The sequence below is a fragment of the Danio rerio genome, chromosome 21, assembly GCF_049306965.1.
Source record: "Danio rerio strain Tuebingen ecotype United States chromosome 21, GRCz12tu, whole genome shotgun sequence".
Lineage (NCBI taxonomy): Eukaryota > Metazoa > Chordata > Actinopteri > Cypriniformes > Danionidae > Danio > Danio rerio.
The window spans coordinates 1,752,501-1,775,000 of record NC_133196.1 but is presented as its reverse complement, the minus strand read 5'-3'; the positions used below and the strand labels follow the sequence as shown (position 1 = coordinate 1,775,000).

Below are 22,500 nucleotides of genomic sequence, written 5' to 3'. Positions count from 1 at the left end.
GATGAATGTTACAATGTTAACATGTTTTAAACGTTACATTGTTAATAAAGTTGAAATGGTAAAAAAAAACATAAATGTTACATGTTAAATTTGAAGTATGTTATACATTTTAAATGTTATTAAATGTGAAATGTGTCAATGTTAAGTTCGAAATGTTATTTATTTTAAATGTTCAAATATTAATACTATTTAAATGTTAATGAATGTCACTATGTTAATAAATTCTCATTTTTAATACATTTGAAATGTTACGATGTTTATAAATTTAAAATGTAAATAAACTTTAAAAATACGATGTTAACTAATTTAAAAAGTACATTTTTACTTTACACACATATACTTTTAATTCACACACATACTACGGCCAATTTAGTTTATAAATTGCCCTATAGCACATGTGCTTGGACAGTGGGGGAAACCGAAGCACCCGGAGGAAACCCACGCCAACACGGGGAGAACATGCAAACTCCACACAACAACACCAACTGACCCAGCCGAGGCTCAAACCAGCGACCTTCTTGCTGTGAGGCCACAGTGCTGAGCCACCATGCCACCAATTATTAAACATTTCAAATATTAGTAAATGTAAAATGTTAAAATCAAATTGTTAAGGATTTTGAACGGTTACAATTAATAAAAGTGAAATGTAAAAATTTTAATAAATTCAAAATGCTAATAACATTTAAAATACATGTCAAATGTGAATGCATTTAAATCGACAATAAATGGAGGCCGTATGGTGGTTTTGGTGTAAATTATAGACAGCATTCCAGGAAAGAACCTCATAGAACCCCTTAAGGCAAAGCCCAGATCTCAATCCTATTGAGATGCTTTGGGCTGACTTGAAACGAGCTGTACAAGCAAGAAACCACTGATGTCAGAGGCTTGTAGATGGCTACAAGAAGCATCTCTCTGCAGTTATTCAGGGGGTAACACTAGCTATTAAGGGGTAGTGTGTCCTAACTTTTTCCTCAGATAAAAATTTATTTTTATTTTTTTTGCAGAATTACATTTACAGAAGATTTTGAATGGTTTTTTCTCCGTTTTAATTATTTAGTTAAATTACCCTAATCTTTGTTAAAATTGAGACTTGAGACTATATATATATATATATATATATATATATATATATATATATATATATATATATATATGTGTGTGTGTGTGTGTGTGTGTGTGTGTGTGTGTGTGTGTGTGTGTGTGTGTGTGTGTGTGTGTGTGTGTATGTATGTATGTATGTATATATATATATAAAAATAAATATATAAAAATTATATATATATATATATATATATATATATATATATATATATAATGTTTTTTATAAAAATATAATTTTTTTATAATTAATTTTAGCATCTGAGAAGCAGAAGCCTGTAGTTAACTGAAATATGAAGTTAAAATTAAGTAGTAGTCAATTTGCATGTTTAAATGGCTCCATTTTATAAAAAAAAAATGCAAAGTAGGAACACGTCTCTGTATTTACATTTTTTTTCTCTGATTGGTCAACATGATCAGCCAATAAACAGCAGCGCTCATGCATCAGAAACTAGTGGACAGCTGTGTGGGTGCACACAGGAAACACACACAGACATTCCTAAGATGTTTCCACAGCAAACTAACGCATCACACACACACACACACACACACACACACACACACACACACACACACACACACACACACACACACACACACACACACACACACACACACACACACACACACACACACACACACACACACACACACACACACACACACACACACACACACACACACACACACACACACACAAGCACACACACACAGATGTTTACATATCAGATGCAACTCAGCTGCAGCTGTGCTCTCTCTTTTTCTCTCTCTCTCTCTCTCTCTCTCTCTCCAACACACACACATTTGGGTAAATGACAATGTCAGGTGACTCTTGGGGGATTTTTTTATCTGTGTGTGTCTGTGTGTTGCTGTAAACTAGGGCTATTCGATTAGTTTGTCATGGGGGCCAGTTCATGAAAAGTATTCCTAATGAGGGGCCGGAGATATACGACTTGCAATATGAGTGATGACACAACAGCATACATCCACGTTGGCTTTTTCTACATTAAAATGTTAGTACGTTGTATTTTGAAACTACATAACATCACTGCATTGTACAATGAAGCTTTTTTTTACAAACTTATTCAAATGTATTTCAGAACTGTGAGGCTGTTTTTCGACTGAACTAAATTTATTTTTGATGTCTTGGTCACACTATTTGGAGGGCTGGAACAAATTGTTTTGGGGACTTCGGGTTAGGCCTGTGGGCCGCCAATTGAATAGCCCTGCTGTAAACTCATGCTCACACAGTAACTCACTTACACAGTAAACACTCATATCAACAATATTTCATTACATTGTTTATTTTACATTATTTTTTGTTTTTGTTTTAAAGCACCTGGCGACATGGTGGCGCAGCCCTGCTGCCTCACAGCAAGAAGGTCATTGGTTCGAGCCCTGGCTGGGTCAGTTGGTATTTCTGTGAGGAGTTTGTATGTTCTCCCCGTGTTGGCATGGGTTTCCTCCGGGTGCTCCGGTGTCCCCCACAGTCCAAACACATGCGCTATAGGGGAACAGGGTAAGCTAAATTGTCCGTAGTGTATGTGTGTGAATAGGAGTGTTTGGGTGTTTCCCAGTGATGGGTTGCAGCTGGAAGGGCATCCGCTGCATAAAACATGTGCTGGATAAGTTGGCAGTTCATTCCACTGTGGCGACTTCAGATTGATAAAGGGAAAAGAAAAGAAAATGAATGAATGAATGAATGAATGAATATTAAAGCACACGACCAGCTAAGGCGCTATGTGTGTGTGTGTGTGTGTGTGTGTGTCTGAGAGAGAGAACCTCTTCTGTAGAAACAGTACTGTACAGTTGCTCACTTATTCTAAACACTACAATTAGGGCTGCACGACACTGGAAAAACATGACATTGCAATATTGCGTGATATAAATTGCGATATATATATATATATATATTAGTGGTGAGCCATTATGGGTAGCTGGGTCTGTTCTAAGCAAGCTATGATGACTTTCACCTTGATATTTTAGCGCGGATGTATACCTGGCTGAGTTGCACCGTAGGGGGCAAGAACGAGTCTAAAACAAGTCAAACTAAACAGACTATGGGCCTGATCATACACCCGCCGCAATGCGGCACAAGGTGCAACGCAATAGTTGTTTGCTAGTTTCAGCTCAGCGCAAGACTCGTTCTGACGTTTTCCGCCACGCTGCTTAAATAGCAAATGCATTTGCGCTCATATGTGCGCCCACAGGCGTTCTGGTCTATAAGGAGGTGTGTTAAGGCGCATTGCTGGCGCGTTGCTATTTTGAGGGACTAAAATACACTGTTCAATAGACCAGCAGAGAGGAGGTCTCAAGTCCAGCGCAGAGCGCGTTAGTTGTGCGCCTCACCTAAACATTGCTTAATACGCACATGATGTACAGCAATATGCAAAAATCTTTACAAATGAAAAAGAATCAAAGGATTAAAATATTACAAAACATATTATTTTCTAGCCTACATAAATATAAACACCACTGCCTTCATGCCTTCTTCATTTCGGGGGTTTTTCAGTTCATTTATAACAATTTGCTTTTGTATAATGTTGTTATTATTAGCTGTATTATTTATTATATCAATATTTATATTTGTTCTATTAAAAACAAGCTTAGATTTGTCCACCTGTCAGGTTTTAGACCATATGGGGCACAGCATGTGTGTTTGGATATAACTCAGGTTTTTGAGCACACTTCATTATTATTGTTCATTTATTAGTTTGCTGGAAATTAGAACTGAATTTAGAAATAGTTTTGAAACAAATCTTTGCGCTTAACAAACGAAATTAATTATGTATAGGCTAATGGATATTTGTGCGTATAACACTTATCCCTATCAGCGAGAGTGAAAGTGAAAGTAAAGAATGAGGAGGCTCATTCTCTCATTCTCGCGCTGCAGATGCTCTGTTTAACTGTTTTCTCGCTAGTGAAATGCTCAGTTTTTCCACTTACATAGTCCGCCATGTAAATAGCAAATGCACAATAGCACAATGCAACTGACTCTTAAAGGGAATGGGAGATGAGACTCTAATTGGTTTATTCTCAAGACACATCTACAACTCATTAAGAGAATAAGCTCAACCCTGTTATACCATGCGCCGCGGCGTAGAGTGTATTTTTCCGTCCTTAAAATAGCAAAAGTGGATTTAAAACACACCCTTGCTTTCGCACCCTGTGCTTTAGACTTTGTGCCTGGATCGTCAAAATAGAGCCCTATAACTATACAAAAAGCAAACAAAAAACAAAAACTAATAGAACAAAAGGCAAGTAATAATAAAAAATTAAAACAATAGTAAAAAATGTGAAAATAAAAGCTACAAAAATAGGATAGTTAAAGCATATAAACTGCATAAGATGTATTAAACACAACAGTATATCGTGTTCAGAAAGCAGGAGACAGAAGGTGAGAAACACACACTCATACACACACTGTGGTGTTATGGTGTTTTTGGCAGCATGTGTGTTTTCAGGATTTGCTCTGGTCTTCCCTGCTGCTGAATGTGTGTGTGTGTATGACCCACGCCACTGGAAACATGCTCCCTAGCTAGTGCGCTTCCTTTAGGAGGAACAGCTCAAGGTTACACATGCGTCAAAGGTCAGATGTGACCTGTCCCGTAGGAGAAAACCAGCCTGTTCATATTCAGAAAAACAGACTTTCTGCAGAAACATCTTCTAAACGTTACGATGTTGATAAATTTGAAATGTTGAATTCGATATGTTTATACATTTTAAATGTTACAATGTTATTAATTTGAATTACTATAACGTTGGTAAATTTGATATTTAATTTGATTCTAAATGTTAATAAATGTTGAATGTTACAACGTTAAAACCTTTTAAATGTTCAATTTGAATTGTTACACTGCTACACGGTTAATAAATTCGACATTTCTATAAATTAATACATTTAAAATGTTAATGACTGTTATAATGTTATTACATTTTAAATGCTACAATGTTACTACATTTGAAATACTGATAAATCTTAAATGTTACAATGTAAATATTTTTGAAATGCTAAAATGTTAGTTTATTAGATTTTTTAAACTAAATTTTAATTGTTACAATGTTAATAAGTTCTAAATGTGAATGAAAGTTAAATGTTACAATGTTAATAGATTTTAAATGTTAAGATATTTCAAACGCTACAATGTTAATCACGGCGAAATTTGTATTAATTTAAAATGTTACTATGTTAATAAAATTTGAAATACAAAAATTAAAAATGTTACAATGTAAATATTTTTTAAATTGCTACAATGTTAGTTAATTTGATTTTTTTAATTAATTTTAAATGCTACAATGTTAATCAGTTTTAAATGTTAATAAATGTTAAGTTATTTAAAATTCTGCAATGCTAATTTCAAAATTTGTATTACTGTAAAATGTTTGTATAACATTTGTATAACGTTACAATGTTACTAAATTTGAAGGTGTTAATAAATTTTCAATGTTGAACGTTAATACATTGTAAATGTTACAATGTTGAATTCAAAATGTTAATACATTTTAAATAATACAATGTTTCTAAATTTGAAATACTAAAAAATCTTAAATGTTACAACAGACATATTTTTATACATCTGAAACGTTAGAATAAAACTAATTCATTTTTGAAATGTGAATAAATTTGAGATGTTACGATGTTCCAGTTGAATTGTTACAATGTTAATGAATTCTAAATGGTAATGAATGTTGAATGTTACTACGTTAATACATTGTAAATGTTACATTTGAAATGTTAAGGCATTTGAAACGCTACAATGTCAATAAATTAGATATTTGTATGAATTTGAAATGTTCCTAAATTTAAAGGTGTTAATAAATTAAGTTAATATTGAATGCAACAATGTTACCACATTTTAAATGTTACAATGTTACTAAATTTGATTAATATAATTTGAGTTAACTTGATTGTTTTTATAAATTATAAATGCTGCAATGTTAATAAGTATATGTGAATAGATTTTAAATAATGTGAATTTAAAATGTTACAATGTTACTAAATTTGAAGTGGTTATAAATTAATGTTGAATGTTACAATGTTAATATGTTTAAAATGTTACGTCAATAAATTAGAAATGTTAATAAATTGCAAATGTTACAATGTTAATAAATTCAAACTTTTAATACATTTAAAATGCTATAATGCACATAAACTCCAAAATGTTAATACATGTAGAATGTTATACTGTGTAATACATTTAAAATGTTAATAAATTATTCTTGTTACAAAAATGTTATTCTGTTGCTATGCTTTTGTGGCTTTATTTTAAATCTGAATGTGACGGTTATGCCCTTCCAGCTGCAACCCATTACTGGGAAACACACATACACACTCATTCACACACACACACTCATACACTACAGCCAATTTAGTTCATCAATTCACTAATAGCACATGTGTTTCAGTGGGGGAAACCAGAGCACCCGGAGGAAACTCATGCCAACACAAGGAGAACATGCATATTCCCATAGAAATGCCAACTGACCCTGCCAGAGCTCAAACCAGCGACTTTCTTGCTGTGAGGCCACAGTTCTAACCACTGAGCCACCGTGCTGCTGTTTAATTCAAAGAAAATTATTTTAAAAGCTATACTGAGGATGAATGCTGAGTATTGCTCACAGATATCCTCACTGCAGGATTATGAAGCAGCAGAAACGCTGCAGGAGGATTTTTTCTGTCAGTCACACATGACAGTCTGATGGCTTTGTCTTGTACTCTGTCAGGAAAGATTAATTGGAGAGCGATACGACTCCGCTGAAGACCCTGCTGGCGACCCCAAAACTTACAGCACTGCAAAAACCTCAAACTTTCAGTTTTTGTCTTCTTTCTAGCCCAAATATAAAAAAATTCTGCAATTAAAAAGCACTTCATAGACAAGCAAAAAACATCATCTTGTTTTTAGAAATAATGAGTCAAATTAAGTGAATTTTCCTTCAATCAAACAAAATAACCTCATTTCAAAGCCAAAATAAGACAATTTTGCTTGTTTTACATGTGTGTGTGTGTATGTGTGTGTGTGTGTGTATGAGTATAAGCAATATCACACGAGTAGCAGTGCGATATGGCTGTATATCAGAACTGGTGGGAGGCGTGCGTTGGCACGAGGCTGCAGGCCGAGTGTCTTAGTGCCCCCACCAGTGCCGATATACAGCCATATCGCACTGCTACTCGTGTGATATTGCGTTTATACAACAGTTTGACGGCGTAATTGTGTACATCAAAACAAAATCAAACATGGAGAGTCTCAAAAACCCTTTTGTATGAGGAACTACTTTCTTCCGCGTTAAATTCAAATCATAAGCTGACAGTTAAACAGCTGAGCGAGCATCTTTTACACTTTAGATGTGTAGTGTCTGCTTTCTGCTGGCTGTATGTGGGCGGAGTAATACACAAATGGTAAAGAGGCGGTACGGGTGCTGATATTACTTAATATATCACGGCTATCAGCCAATCAGATTCGAGAACCAAACTGAACTGTTGTATATATATTTATTCACCGCCCACTTTATTAGGTACACCTGTCCAACTGCTCGTAAACACAAATTTCTAATCAGCCAATCACATGGCAGTAACTCAATGCATTTAGGCATGTAGACATGGTCAAGACGATCTGCTGCAGTTCAAACTGAGCATCAGAATGGGGAAGGAAGGGGATTTAAGGGACTTTGAGCGTGGCATGGTTGTTGCTGTCAGACGGGCTGCTCTGAGTATTTCAGAAACTGCTGATCTACTGGGAGTTTCACGCACAATCATCTCTAGAGTTTACAGAGAATGCTCCGACAAAGAGGAAATATCCAGTGAGCGGCAGTTCTGTGGGCGCAAATGCCTTGTTGATGAGGCCAGAGGTCAGAGGAGAATGGCCAGACTGGTTCCAGCTGATAGAAAGGCAACAGTAACTCAAATAAGCACTCGTTACAACCGAGCTCTGCAGAAGAGCATCTCTGAACACACAACACGTCCAACCTTGAGGCGGATGGGCTACAGCAGCAGAAGAGCACACCGGGTGCCGCTCCTGTCAGCTAAGAACAGGAAACTGAGGCTACAATTCACACAGACTCACCAAAACTGGACAATAGAAGATTGGAGAAACGTTGCTGCTCTGATGAGTCTCCATTTCTGCTGACACATTCAGATGCTCGGCTCACAATTTGGCATCAACAACATGAAAGCATGGATCATCCTGCCTTGTATCAGCGGTTCAGGCTGGTGGTGGTGGTGTAATGGTGTGGGGGAGGTTTTCTTTGGGTCCATTAGTACCAATTGAGCATCAACGCCACAGCCTACCTGAGTATTGCTGCTGACCATGTCCATCCCTTTATGAGCACAGTGTCTCCATCTTCTGATGGCTACTTCCAGCAGGATAACGCACCATGTCATAAAGCTCAATCATCTCAGTCTGGTTTCTTGAACATGACAATGAGTTCACTGTACCCAAATGGCCTCCACAGTCACCAGATCTCAATCCAATAGAGCAGATTTGGGATGTGGTGAACGGGAGATTGGCATCATGGATGTGCAGACGACAAATCTGCAGCAACTGTGTGATGCTATCATGTCAATATGGAGCAAAATCTCTGAGGAATATTTCAAGTAGCTTGTTGAATCAATGCCATGAAGGCAGTTCTGAAGGCAAAAGGGGTCCAACCGGGTACCTAATAAATAGGCAGTGAGTATATATACAGTAGTATGGCTGTGCATTATTTAGACTTAATCATTATCACATAATCACACATATAAGTGTAATGTGAAGATTGAATAACACAAAGCAAAGCAGAAGCTCCAGCAGTGCAGTGTGAAGCAATCCCACTGAAGCAGGTCTGTTCTTGATGTTGTGTGTGTTTGAACATCCATATGTCTGCTAATATAAACACGATGTGCTGGTGATAGATGCCACACACACACATGCACACACCACATCAAGCACAGAATTCATCATATATGTGCTTTAACAGACGGCCATCTGCTGACGGCACTGGCTGCAACCAAAAATAAACTGCATGTGCATTTATTTAATATTTATTTATTCCACTACAGCTGATATTCACTTCAGAAGTCACACGCAAATCCTATTTCGCAAACACACACACACACTAAGGAACCATTCATTTCTGAAATTCCTGAACGTGCTCACACTTTATTTTAATGTGCAATTCACGCTATTAACAAACCATTATCTAAGACTTTGAGCTCAATAAACTACTAATTAGGTGCTTATTAATAGTTATTAAGGTTTAGGTATTGAGATAAGAGATGTAGAATAAGATCATACATTATAAATGCTGATAATCTGTTTAAATATATAAAGATAAAGACAAGATTCGCACTCTATAACATCAGAAAGGTCCGACCCTTCCCATCTGAACATGCAGCTCAACTCCTTGTTCAAGCTCTTGTTCTCTCCAGACTGGACTATTGCAGCTCTCTACTAGCCGGGCTTCCAGCTAACTCTATCAAACCTCTTCAGATGCTCCAGAATGCAGCAGCACGAGTGGTCTTCAATGAACCTAAAAGAGCACATGTCACTCCGCTGCTCATCCGTTTGCACTGGCTGCCAGTTGCTGCTCGCATCAAATTCAAAGCTCTGATGTTTGCCTACAAAGCGACTTCTGGCTTTGCTCTTTCTTACCTGCTCTCACTTCTGCAGATGTATGTGCCCTCCAGAAACTTGCGTTCTGTGAATGAACGTCGCCTCGTGGTTCCATCCCAAAGAGGGAAGAAATCACTTTCCCGAACACTCGCATTCAATCTGCCCAGTTGGTGGAATGAACTCCCTAACTGCATCAGAATGGCAGAATCACTCGCTGTCTTCAAGAAACCACTAAAAACTCAACTATTTAGTCTCCACTTCCCTGCTTAATCTGCAATTGCCTCTCTGGTTCTACCGCTACCTGTATTACAAAAAACAGGCTACTAATGTTTTGTGTCTTACACTTTACACACCTGAAACTTGCCTATTTTTACCATTGTTGCTCTTATAGTTGTGTAAATTGCTTGCTTTTCCTCATTTGTAAGTCGCTTTAGATAAAAGCGTCTGCTAAATGACTAAATGTAAATGTAAAACTTAATAATAGGCAGGTAATAAGTCAGTAGTAAATAATGTGAATTGTTTCTTAACCAGTTAATCTCTGTTTAAGTTAAAGCTTCCCAAATCCACATGCAGAGGTGTAAATGCAAAAATTTGCTATCATTTTAAAGAAAACCCTTTGAATTTTCATAAAACACTATCGAAAGTGTTTAAAATATCTGTATATGTTGTCTGTGTTATAATAAACACCTAATAAAAGAGGTGCTTTTTGTATTTTTTTTATAAACTCAAATTTGAAAGTGTACCTTTTAGGTTGTGTGTGGTCTAGTGTGCTGTAATTAATGTTGGTGGTTCCTGCACATGTCTGTAATTATAGGAAAAAAGAAACATGTCTCCACCATAATCTATGCAAAAGTTATTGTATTCCAACTGATGAGATGAGAGGTGCTGTACAAGCCACAGGGAGCGATCATTGTCTTCATATTTCACTATTCTTTTGTTTGATCAAACATAATTCACCGTGTTTGGACCAAGTTAGACATATAAAAGGATTACTTATGCACATCACCTCAAAAACAGAGGAGAATTTTCCTGAAGCGCACAGCATAAAGTAAGAGATGCAGTGGCGTAGCGGACGGGCCCGCAGGGCACGCACCGCGGGGGGGCCCCGCGTGATTAGGGGGCCCCGCGTCGTCGCGATTTTCAATAAACTGTTGGGAACAACTGTGGTCGGAACCAAAGTTCACAGGTCTGTGTTCTCTGAACACCTCTCAAGCGGTGGACTACTTCATTTTGATTGCTTGCCGCCAATGTTGCCAACTTAGCGACTTTGTCACTAGATTTAGCGACTTTTCAGACCCCCCTAGCGACTTTTTTGTGTGTTATTGGAGATTTTTTTAGACTGTCATTTTTCCATACTGTAGCGTCCCTACTCTTCTCAACGAGCTGCGTGTGATGCCGCCGGCCCCTCCCCCGCCTCACAGCACTGACAGGCGGCCCAGTCAGTCCTCTACAGCAGCCTCTCCCACCTGCAGCCCGAGAGCAGATCACCCCTCTGCGTACCGACGACAAATGATTTAGCACATGCAGTGTGAAGGTATTTCCCTTGTACAGTCAAACCGATCTACTTCTACTTTATTTTAACAATTTAATTGGACCGTTTATTCTTTTCTTGTTCACAATCACAGATATTTTAGTGACAGTTTCTGAACTTGTCTGAGTTTATTTCATATGAGAGATTACTGCACATTCACTAACGTTACACATCTGTAATGATATACTGTATTCAAACAGCAATAAATTTAGTTAAATAAACATGCTTATATAAAGTGTAGTGCAATTATAAATACCTCTTTATTAACCATAGGCTGTTAAACAGAAACGGTAGAACGTGATGACGTCAGTGATATGCAAATGGACGTATGACGTATCCCCCCCCCCCCCACCCTCATCAGGGGGCCCGTCAGCGATCCCTGCAGGGGGGCCTCCGCATTTTGCGCTACGCCACTGAAGAGATGACGGCTGTCTGTGCTATCTGGGGCTGCTTATTGATCATAAATGTATTGTTTTCCCTTCTGCGCCATGGAAACACCGCAATTCATTCAACAACTGTTTGATATATGAATATAATTCAGTAAAAAGAATGCTAGAACCGTATGAGCAGCGGCAAGAGCTTTCATTTGAGCTATAACTTGAACATGTGTCATATATGAACCATATGAAAATAAACCAATGTTCAACACCCAGCTCGGGTATCCAAAATACTGTGTATTTAAGTGTAAATAACTTTTGTACAGTAGAATAAAAACCAAAGTGATGCATGTGTGCATAAAATATAGATTCTAGACTTTCAAACTAAACCACTTAAGGGGGTCTGGTGCCATGCCAGCCCGTTCAATCATAAAGGGAAAGTCGATGACGTCACAGACCCGGTACAGTGTCTGCGGAGTTTAGCTGGTTTAAAGGCACCTATTTTACCCCTATTTCAAGATTTAATATAATTATTTTGTGTCTCCAGAATGTGTCTGTAAAGTTTCAGCTCAAAACACCCATTTCTTATTTATTAGACCTGTCTAAATCTGGGAAATTTGAGCTGTTAAGACACTGTAGCTGTTTTTGTTGCCTGTGCCTTTAATGCAAATAAGTTGGTTCCCCACGTGTTCCCACGTGCCTGTCAGAGCCATTCAGATCTCTCGCTATTGCTGTGATGTGTGTAGCCTTCAAGTAGATAAACAGCACAGTGACAGACAAGAATAAAGCAAATCTCCCTTACTACAGTCAGAACTTTCCCAGCTGTTATTTGATGTATTTGTTGTGGAGTTTATTCAAGCCTTTCTGCAATGATGAGTCACACACAATGTTGTTATAAAATTTGCACACAGGCACACACACACATACACATTTAACACATTTGCACTGTTTTTGTATGGCAAATGTGACAGGATACAGGTTAATATCTACTGCTGTATTGACATCCGTCATGTTATCGTACAAAATAAACCTGATTTAGCAACTGTGTTGATGAATAACAGCGATTTTACTGTCTTTATTACAAATCTGCACTGTTCAAAAAATGCTTTAAACTTGTAAAGCTCATTCTTGAGCTGCAGATGATCACAGAGAGCTGAACAGATCTTTTAATCCCAGTTGCTTTGCTTTGTGCCTGTCCTGTCTTGTGGATATGTTTATACGCATTACCACGGAGACATGTTAATATGAGTCTGTCAAATCAATTGGGTGGGTGGGGAAACCACACTCCTACATCACATCGCGGTCGGCCAAAATAAGAGGGATTTGGATCCTGTTTTAACATCAGGCAATAAAAAAAGAGACTTGTGTTTCTATCACTCCAATATGACAGTGGACTCACTATACCCACACACAGTTCTGTCCAAACAGCTTTCAAAAGATGATTTTCATCACAGATGCCCTTTAATAACCTGTTTAGTCCCACAGGAATCAGTAAAAATGACATTTCCAGATCTTCTCCAATAAAATACTGAGATTTTTTAGCTTACTTAGCAGATTTAAGTGGATTGAACATCTTATAATTAAGTTGCCCCAATAAAAAACTCAAGAATTATATTGTTTCAGCATATTTTAAACAAGTACACTGCAAAAATGCTAATCTTACTTAGATTGTTTTGTCTTGTTTCTAATATCTACAAATTCCTAAATCAAGGAGCATTTTTAGGACAAGCAATTTTATTGTCAAAATAAACAAGGAAAAACAAGATTATTTTGCTTTCCTCAAGAAACGACTCACTTCATTTTTGACATTTTATTTCCTAAAAAAAGACAATGTGTTTTGCATGTCTAGAAAATGCTTCTTGATTTAGGAATTTGTAGATATTTGGACTAGAAACAAGACAAGATATCAGTTGCAGTGTAGTTTGAACAAGAAGCACAATCATTTTCAGATTTTTTCGTGCAGCAATCTCATACATTTCCTCTGGGTTTGTTTTAAAGAATAAAAAGATGTCTAAAACTATGAGAGGGGTCTGGATGCAGACCTGGTGCAGTGCAATCTGAGCTGCAACCGATGCTTTTTAATGCGGTCACCTAACCCCACCCCTATTCACTCCACTGAGTGCATTGTGTCTGACATTGAATCGCTTAGTGATGCAGTCTCACAGTGCATCATAAAGGCTGCATCCAGATACTATTGAAAACTGTTCTCAGATCTGGCAAAACACAAACTTCCAATCCAAAGTCACAGATTTCAATATTTCTCATCATAAAAAACTGTCAAACTCTCACTGCAGGATGACTTCTGACTCTTTTTGTCCAAATGACAAACATCTGAGATAAAACACTTATTCTTTAGTGTAGAGTCTCTTACCTGACAGTGAATGCTGGAGTCTCTTCCATATGAATACGACACTCGCTCCGATTTACCTGTGTAAAAAAGAAGAAAGGACAGATCAATATCAACTCAGTTTTGACCATTCATTCATTCATTCATTCATTCATTCATTCATTCATTCATTCATTCATTCATTCATTCATTCATTTATTCATTCATTCGTTCATTCATTTACTCATTCATTCATTCATTCATTCATTCGTTCATTCATTCGTTCATTCATTTACTCATTCATTCATTTATTCATTCATTCATTCATTCATTCATTTATTCATTCATTCGTTCATTCATTTACTCATTCATTCATTCATTCATTCATTCATTCATTCATTCATTCATTCATTCATTCATTCATTCATTCGTTCATTCATTCGTTCATTCATTTACTCATTCATTCATTCATTCATTCATTCATTCATTCGTTCATTCATTCATTTTCCTTTGACCTTGTCCTTTATTCATCAGGGGTTGCCACAGCGGAATGACCTACCAACTTATGCAAACTCTACACAGAAATGCCAACTGGCCCAGCCGGGACTCAAACCAGCGACCTTTGTGCTAAGCAGTGAGCCACCGTGCCACCCTATAGAATCAAACATAAAATATAATTTTCTTCATCTTTTAAATTTGCATAGATGAACAACCTACATGGTAAACTGAGTAAATAAAATGTGGGCCTGTAGCTTTAATTTGCGTGGACAGCAATAGTGAAGCTCACAAACACCTTCTCAAGACCTTCAAACATCACAGCAGGTTAGTATCAAAACATCTGATTTGATCAACAAAATCAAGACAAAAAAGACACAAATGTTTTGCAAAAAAATAAATAAAATGAAATATAACCATAATGATGCAATATTTTGAATTTGGACTGCAATACCTCGTTCAACCACTGGGAAAGGTTAATCCTACACTGTGTTACCCTCAACTCCAATTATCTCCCCACCATGTGAAATATTACCCACAATCCCAAAACCAGGAAACCTTAAAATATTATGCATTTTTTAAGTGTCCCTCACACAGGTTGAGTGGGCTTTACAAACAGCCTGTAGTAACAAACTACCTACATAGTAAACCGAGTAAATAAAATGTGTGCTTGTAGCTTGAATTTGCATGGACAGCAATAGTGATGCTCACAATCACCTCTCAAGACCTTCAAACATCACAGCAGGTTAGTATCAAAACATCTGATTTGACCAACAAAATCAAGACACGGCTGCTCTGCAAAAAAACCCCAAAATATATATGTATATTTTGTATATTCTGCAACACCTACATCAACCACTAGGTTGAATCAATCATACACACTGTTAAGAGCCCTCAACTCCACATCTGAAATATCCACAATCCCAGCTTCCAAAATTTGGAAACCTTAAAATATCATGCAATTTTTGAAGTGTTCCTCACACAAGTGAGTGGGCTTGACAAACCACCAGTAGAAAACATTTTAACCAACACTTGCAACAAAAAGCTTAGAGCTTTTGTCTAGTTTGTAGTACAGATATCTACAATTATGAAATCAAGAAGCATTTTTTAGACAAACAAAACATATTAGGTGTGTCCCAAATCGCATACTTATGCACTATTCTATATCATTTTGTAGTATCAATAGTGTAAGTAGTGCGTTTACATTGAAAACTAATTAAAAATAATAAGTGCACTTTAATTACCTGGATGATGACCTCATTGACCGGTAAAATGAAGTGTGTAATGATGAACACTTCACACACTCAACGACCACAGCTTTGCTCACGTAGCGTAAGGGGCGGAGCTATCGGGCACACATGTTGGATAACTTTATTTTGGATTGTGAAAGCAAAATTGTCCTATGAGAGTGATTGTAGCGCCTCCCGGTGGAGTATGCAGTAATACTCACGCCAGGTATTATTTGGTACTTTGTTCATTTATTTCACTGATTTGGCAAACGTCAAATGTCATCTGGGAAACAGGTTTAATTTCCACTTAGTAAAAAACATTAGTGCTCCATTTGGGACGACACTACATACATGTACTATGCTGTTGAGTGTGTAAGTGCATAAGTATAGTGCATGAGTGCATACTGTGCCATTTGGGTTGCAGCTTTTGTTTGGTTTTAAGAAAAAAATGTCAAAATTATGGAGTTTTTCCTTAAAACAAGCAAATCTATCTATCTCTCTCTCTCCTTTTTTTCTCTCTCTCACACACACACTGCAAATATTGATAAGTCGTGTGACCTCATCATCCAGTCTTAATCTAATGAGCTCAATTACAGGGTCCTGCTCATGTTCTCCTGCTTCTCTGTTCTGACACACACACACACACACACACACACACACACACACACACACACACACACACACACACACACACACACACACACACACACACACACAGACTCCAGCTCTGTCTGCATCCTGAATAAAGACAACAGTGCTGTTTACTCCGCAAATGTAACGAAGCCTTTGACATTGCTGACAAAATTGCCTGACACATACACACTTACAGTATATATTGCACTCTAAAATCAACTGATCAAGCAAATAAATATAAACAAAAAGTTAAACACACACACACACACACACACACACATGCACGCACGCACGCACGCACGCACGCACGCACGCACGCGCGCACACACACACACACACACACACACACACACACACAATGATGTTTCTACTGTGCACACTGTGTATTCTGTATATTCCTTACAGCTATGGGGAGTCCTCATAAAGATAGCTTATGTAAAAACTGCTAAGGTCAACATTATTATCCCCCTTAAACAATATTATTTTTGGATCGTCTACAGAACAAACCACTGTTATACAATGACTTGTCTAATTACACTAACTTTACCCTAATTACTCCAGTGAAGCCTTTAAATGTCACTTTAAGCTGAATACTAGTGTCTTGAAGAATATCTAGTCTAAGATTATGTGCTGTCATCATGGCAAAGAGAAAATAAAAGTTATTAGAAATGATTTATTAAAATTATTATGTTTAGAAATGTGTTGAAAAATATCTTTGTTAAACAGGAAAATATTTGGTAAATAAAAATAAATGAATAAATAAATAAATAACAATCAAATAAATAAATAAACAAATAAATAAAATACATGACAAAAACAAACAAACAAACAAACCAACAAAAAAATAAAATAAAAAAATGAACAAAAACGCAAATAAATAAATAACAAGCAGGCAAATAAATGAATAAGCAATTACAAAACAGAAAAAACACACATAAATAAATAACTAAAATTAATTAATCAATTAATAACAAAACAGACGAAACGCAAATAAATAAATTAACAAAAACAAACAAAAACACAAATAAATAAATAAATTACAAAACAGACAAAACACACTAAATAAATAAATAAATAAATAGATAAATAAATAAATACAATTAATTAATTAATCAATTATTACCAAAACAGACAAAACACAAATAAATTAATTAATAAAAACAAACGAAAACACAAATAAATAAATAAATAAATAAATAAATTACAAAACAGACAAAATACACTAAATAAATAAATAAATAGATAAATAAATAAATAAATAAATACAATTAATTAATTAATCAATTAATAACAAAACAAACAAAACACAAATAAATAAATTAACAAAAACAAACAAAAACAAACAAATAAATTAATGAATAAATGCAATCAAATGAAATCAAATGAATAAATAAACAAATAGATGAATAGCAAAACAGACAAAACACAAATAAATAAAAAAAATATAAAAAACAAATAAATAAATAAATTAATTAATAAATTCAAAGGAGAATGAATAAATTTGTTTTCATATATTGTATACACAAAACATCCCAGCGGGCAGCTTGACGTCAAAGCAACATAAAAAAAAAAAAAAAAAACTTTTAAAAAACACATAAAAAGTACAAATCAATCTAATTTGACATGTAAATAACATTAAAGTCAAAAAAAAAAACTGCCAACTGCCGTCAGAAAAAGATTGTAAGACCTTGCAATGATTGACCTTGGACATCATTTTGACATCAGGGTAGTCTACATGATTGCAGGGTATAACGTGTGCCCGTAATTGCCCTTCCAGCCACAATCTAAAACACCCATACACACTCATTCAAACACACACACACACTCATACACTACGGCCAATTTAGTTGATCAATTCCCCTATAGCGCATGTGTTTGGATAGTGGGGGAAACCGGAGCACCCGGAGGAAATCCACGCCAACACAGGGAGAACATGCAAACTCCACACAGAAACACCAACTGACCCAGCTGGGACTCCAGTGACCTTCTTGCTGTGAGGCCACATTGCTAACCACTGAGTGAAACTGAGTAAAACCAGTGAAATAAAATATATTTTCTCCTTGTTCTGGACACTGAACAGTTCCCGAGGACATGTGTTGTGTTTTCTTTGATTCAGACACACATGTTTGTACTGTAAATCCTGCTGTGATTCTGGAAGTGGGAATCCAAAAGAGAGCTGGAAAAGGACAGGAATGCCACAGTCAGAACATCACTCCGGAAAAACACACACACACACACACACACACACACACACACACACACACACACACACACACACACATTGAACACAGATGCTGCGGCATGTGTTGCTCAATCGCTCTTCTGTTTGTATATTAGTTTTCTTTCAGCTTCTTCCAGTGTATCTGCCGAGTTTTAACATCACATTTCAACCCCTGCACTGTAAAAATGAACAGTTTCTGTGTTTATTTATGATTGTGAATTGCATTATGGGATGTTGATCTCTGCTCTGTCAATGTTTGCTGTTGAAAATCTATGGAGATTAACCTTTTTTGACATTTTAGTCATTTGAAATAATGTATAAGAAATAATATATAGAGAAATAAGTGTAAAATAACAGAAAATGTGCTGCAGTTTATCACAAGATGTTTGTAGTGTAATATACAACACCAACCCAGACAATGTGGCACTGCACACCATTGAAGAAGATGTCAATGAAAGTCACTTTTTACAACATTTTCAAGATTAAAAGTTGTTGTGAAGAAAGCGGAAAATACACTTTTGCCATTTTAAGGCGGAAAAAAACTGTCTGTGCACCAAGCGCATAGTCTAAAAAGGTTGGCACACAAAACAAAACAAACAAACAAAATAAAATTATTATTAAAAATAAATAAATAACAAAAAACTCAAATAAATACATAAATTAGCAAGCACACAAAACACAAAAACAAACAAGAAAATGCACAAATAAATAAAATCAAAATAATTATAAAAAAATAAATAACAATAAATAAGCAAATTAATAATTAAAAACACACATAAAAATTAATAAATAAATATAAATATAAATATAATATAATATAAATATAAATAAATAAATAAATAAATAAATAAATAAATAAATAAATAATCTAAATAAATAAATAAATAAATAAATAAATAAAGGGATACTTAATGGGATATTAACACACACACACACACACACACACACACACACACACACACACACACACACACACACACACACACACACACACACACACACACACACACACACACACACACACACACACACACACACACACACACACACACACTCATCCACTGTCCAATTTAGTTCATCAGTTCCCCTATAGCGCATGTGTTTGGACTGTGAGGCAAACCGGACCTCCTGGAGGAACCCACGCCAACACTGGGAGAACATGCAAACTCCACACAGAAACAAAAATGACAACTGGTCCAGACTCAAACTTATTTTTACATGCTATTTTACAATTTTACAATCAATCTAAAATCCATTGCTGTAAACTTACAGGTTTTCGCCATATTTAAAAAATACGAACTACAAAACACTACAGTAAATGCTTCTCCTATTTAGATTTTTTTTCTCTCGTTTCTAGTCCAAATATCTAAAAATTCTTAAAGCAAGAAACATTTTTAGGACTAGCAAGAAATTTTGTCTTGTTTTAAGAAATAATGAGTCAAAATGAAGTGGGTTTTACATTGAAGCAAGCAGAATAATTTGCAAAAGGGTGAGCAAAATCATTTTGATTCAAGAGGTACAACAAGATTATTCAACTTATACACCATTGGCAGATTATTTAGCTTGTTTTAAGGAAAAATACTTACCTTTGACTCATTATTTCTTACAACAAACCAACATTAATAAATAAATAAATACATAAATAAATACATAAATACATAAATAAATAAACAAGCAAATAAATAAATAAATAATTGACAAAACACATAAACAAACAAACAAAAACACAAATAAATAACAAGCAAGCAAATAAATAAATAAATAAATAAATAAAACACATATAAAAATAATTAAACACATAAATAAACAAATAAATAAATAAAACACAAATAAATAAACAAAAACAAATAAATAAATAAAAAACATATAAATAATCAAATAAACAATCAAATAAATAAATAAATAAAACACAAATAAATAAACAATAAATAAAAAAAACATAAATAAACAAACAAATAAATAAATAACAAAAACAAACAAAAAAAATAAATAAATCACAAAACAGACAAAACCCAAATAAATAAATAGCAAAAACAAACAAACACAAATAAATAAATAAATAAATAGATAAATAATTATATATATATATATATATATATATATATATATATATATATATATATATATATATATATATATATATATATATATATATATTTATTAATTAACTCAAAGGAAAATGAATAATTTTGTTTGTATATACTGTAAACCCACGCCGACACAGGAAAAACATGCAAACTCCACACAGAAACACCAACTGACTCAGTCGGGACTCAAACCAGAGACCTTCTTTTCACTAGTCTAAAAAATCCAACAAGTAAAACAAATACAACCAGCCAAAAAGCCTATTTTGCAATGCGTTCGCTCATTATCTGATGTCTTTGTTTCTGGGCTGATGTCTCAATGCTAATAATATCGCTTTGCTCTGATCTCTGACTTTCTGATTTCTCCCGCTGTTTTCTTTAGGACGCCTGAGTCACGCTCAAGTTTCTCTGTGTTTTTTGACAGGGTGTTTTCAGCACACACACACACACACGCATGACAGCCCCTCATTACACGGGAGAAACCTATGAATAAGTGGTTTTGTTATGGATAATAACTGGCTCATAATCATCAGCTAGTCAAAGACAAACCCGCTCTGACTCATGCACACCGCAGATTATGGATTATCCTCAGAGTTTCTCCAGGACCAGCTGCGCATCGTCGCATGTTAAGCCAAACACACACGTCATATGTTTTTTTTTCTGCTGAGAGGCACAGAAAACAAGCCGTTTTGCTTGTTTTTGGGGTCTGTAGATCATTGCGCTAATAAATTGCGTTGACAAAATGAAGATTATGTTCAATCTATCACACGTGCACATCTCAGCACAAATTCAGCAGAAAAAAAATACATCGATTCGCATTTAGGAGCGATCATTGTGGCTGTGCAGCAAGTATATCGAAATTGAAGCAACACAAATGCGCACCGCAAATAAAACACTGTTTTTACTGAGAGTTTCTGTCTTGTTTCTAGTCCAAATATCAGATTTTACACTTTATAATAACTACACACTATAAATCATTTATTAAGCATTAGTTAATAGTGAATTCATCATCTGTTAAGCGTTAACTCTACAATAATAAATGTTAGTAAGCAGTTTATAACTGCAGCTACAAGTGCTCTGTTCTTGACTTATAAGCACCTGTATAATGTGTTTAATAACTGTATTTTCATACTTAGTCAATGATTTGTATTGCATTACTAAATTAAGTGTTGCATTATTTACAAACCAGTTGTATTTAAGAGTAGTTGAGGGTTTGTAACACTTTATAATAACTACACACTATAAATCATTCATTAAGCATTAGCAAATAGTCAATTCATGATCTGTTACACATTAACTCTACATTAACAAGCGTTAGTAAGCAGTTTATAACTGCAGCTACAAATGCTCTATTCTTGACTTACAAACATATTTAAATGTGCTTAATAATTGTACTTTCATACTTTGTTAATCGTTTATTTTTCATTACTAAGTGAAGTTTAGCTTTAAACTAATTTCGAGAGGAGCATGTGCTCATGATTGACCCAGCTGGTCCACATTAACTAATTATGATCCTCCAATTAAAGGATCCCAAATCACTATATATATCCTCATTTCCTTTCTACAACTATCTTCGTCTGGAAGAAACCCCCCTCCTCCCCTTCTTCCTCCTTTATCCAGAATGGGCGGCACGGTGGCCCAGTGACTAGCACTGTTGCCTCACAGCAAGAATACCAATGGTGTTGGATCCTCACTGAGCCATCTGGTATTTCTGTGTGGAGTTTGCATGTTCTCCCCGTGTCCGCGTGGGTTTCCCCCGGGTTCCCCGGTTTCCTCCCACCATCCAAATGTGCTCTATATTATAGATAAAACAAGCCTAAACCTTTTTTATAATGTCTTACTCTCAGGAAGTTTGCCTTGGCCTCAGCAGCGGGGGAGTTTGAGATAGACCTGAGCTCAATCTCCACTCGCCCTGCAA

At 35.6% G+C, this 22,500-nt stretch overlaps 1 protein-coding gene across 16 annotated transcripts in view; it reads right to left on the bottom strand.

Annotated features, from left to right (window-relative positions):
- The window catches only part of tcf4 (transcription factor 4), a 327,237-nt gene that overhangs the window by 163,462 nt on the left and 141,275 nt on the right, over positions 1-22,500 (bottom strand). For all 16 annotated transcript variants that reach the window (XM_073935620.1, XM_073935630.1, XM_073935626.1 and 13 more), the window contains one exon: positions 13,966-14,021. In XM_073935620.1, the coding sequence (XP_073791721.1) occupies positions 13,966-14,021 (56 nt within the window). The remainder of the gene's footprint in view (positions 1-13,965; positions 14,022-22,500) is intronic.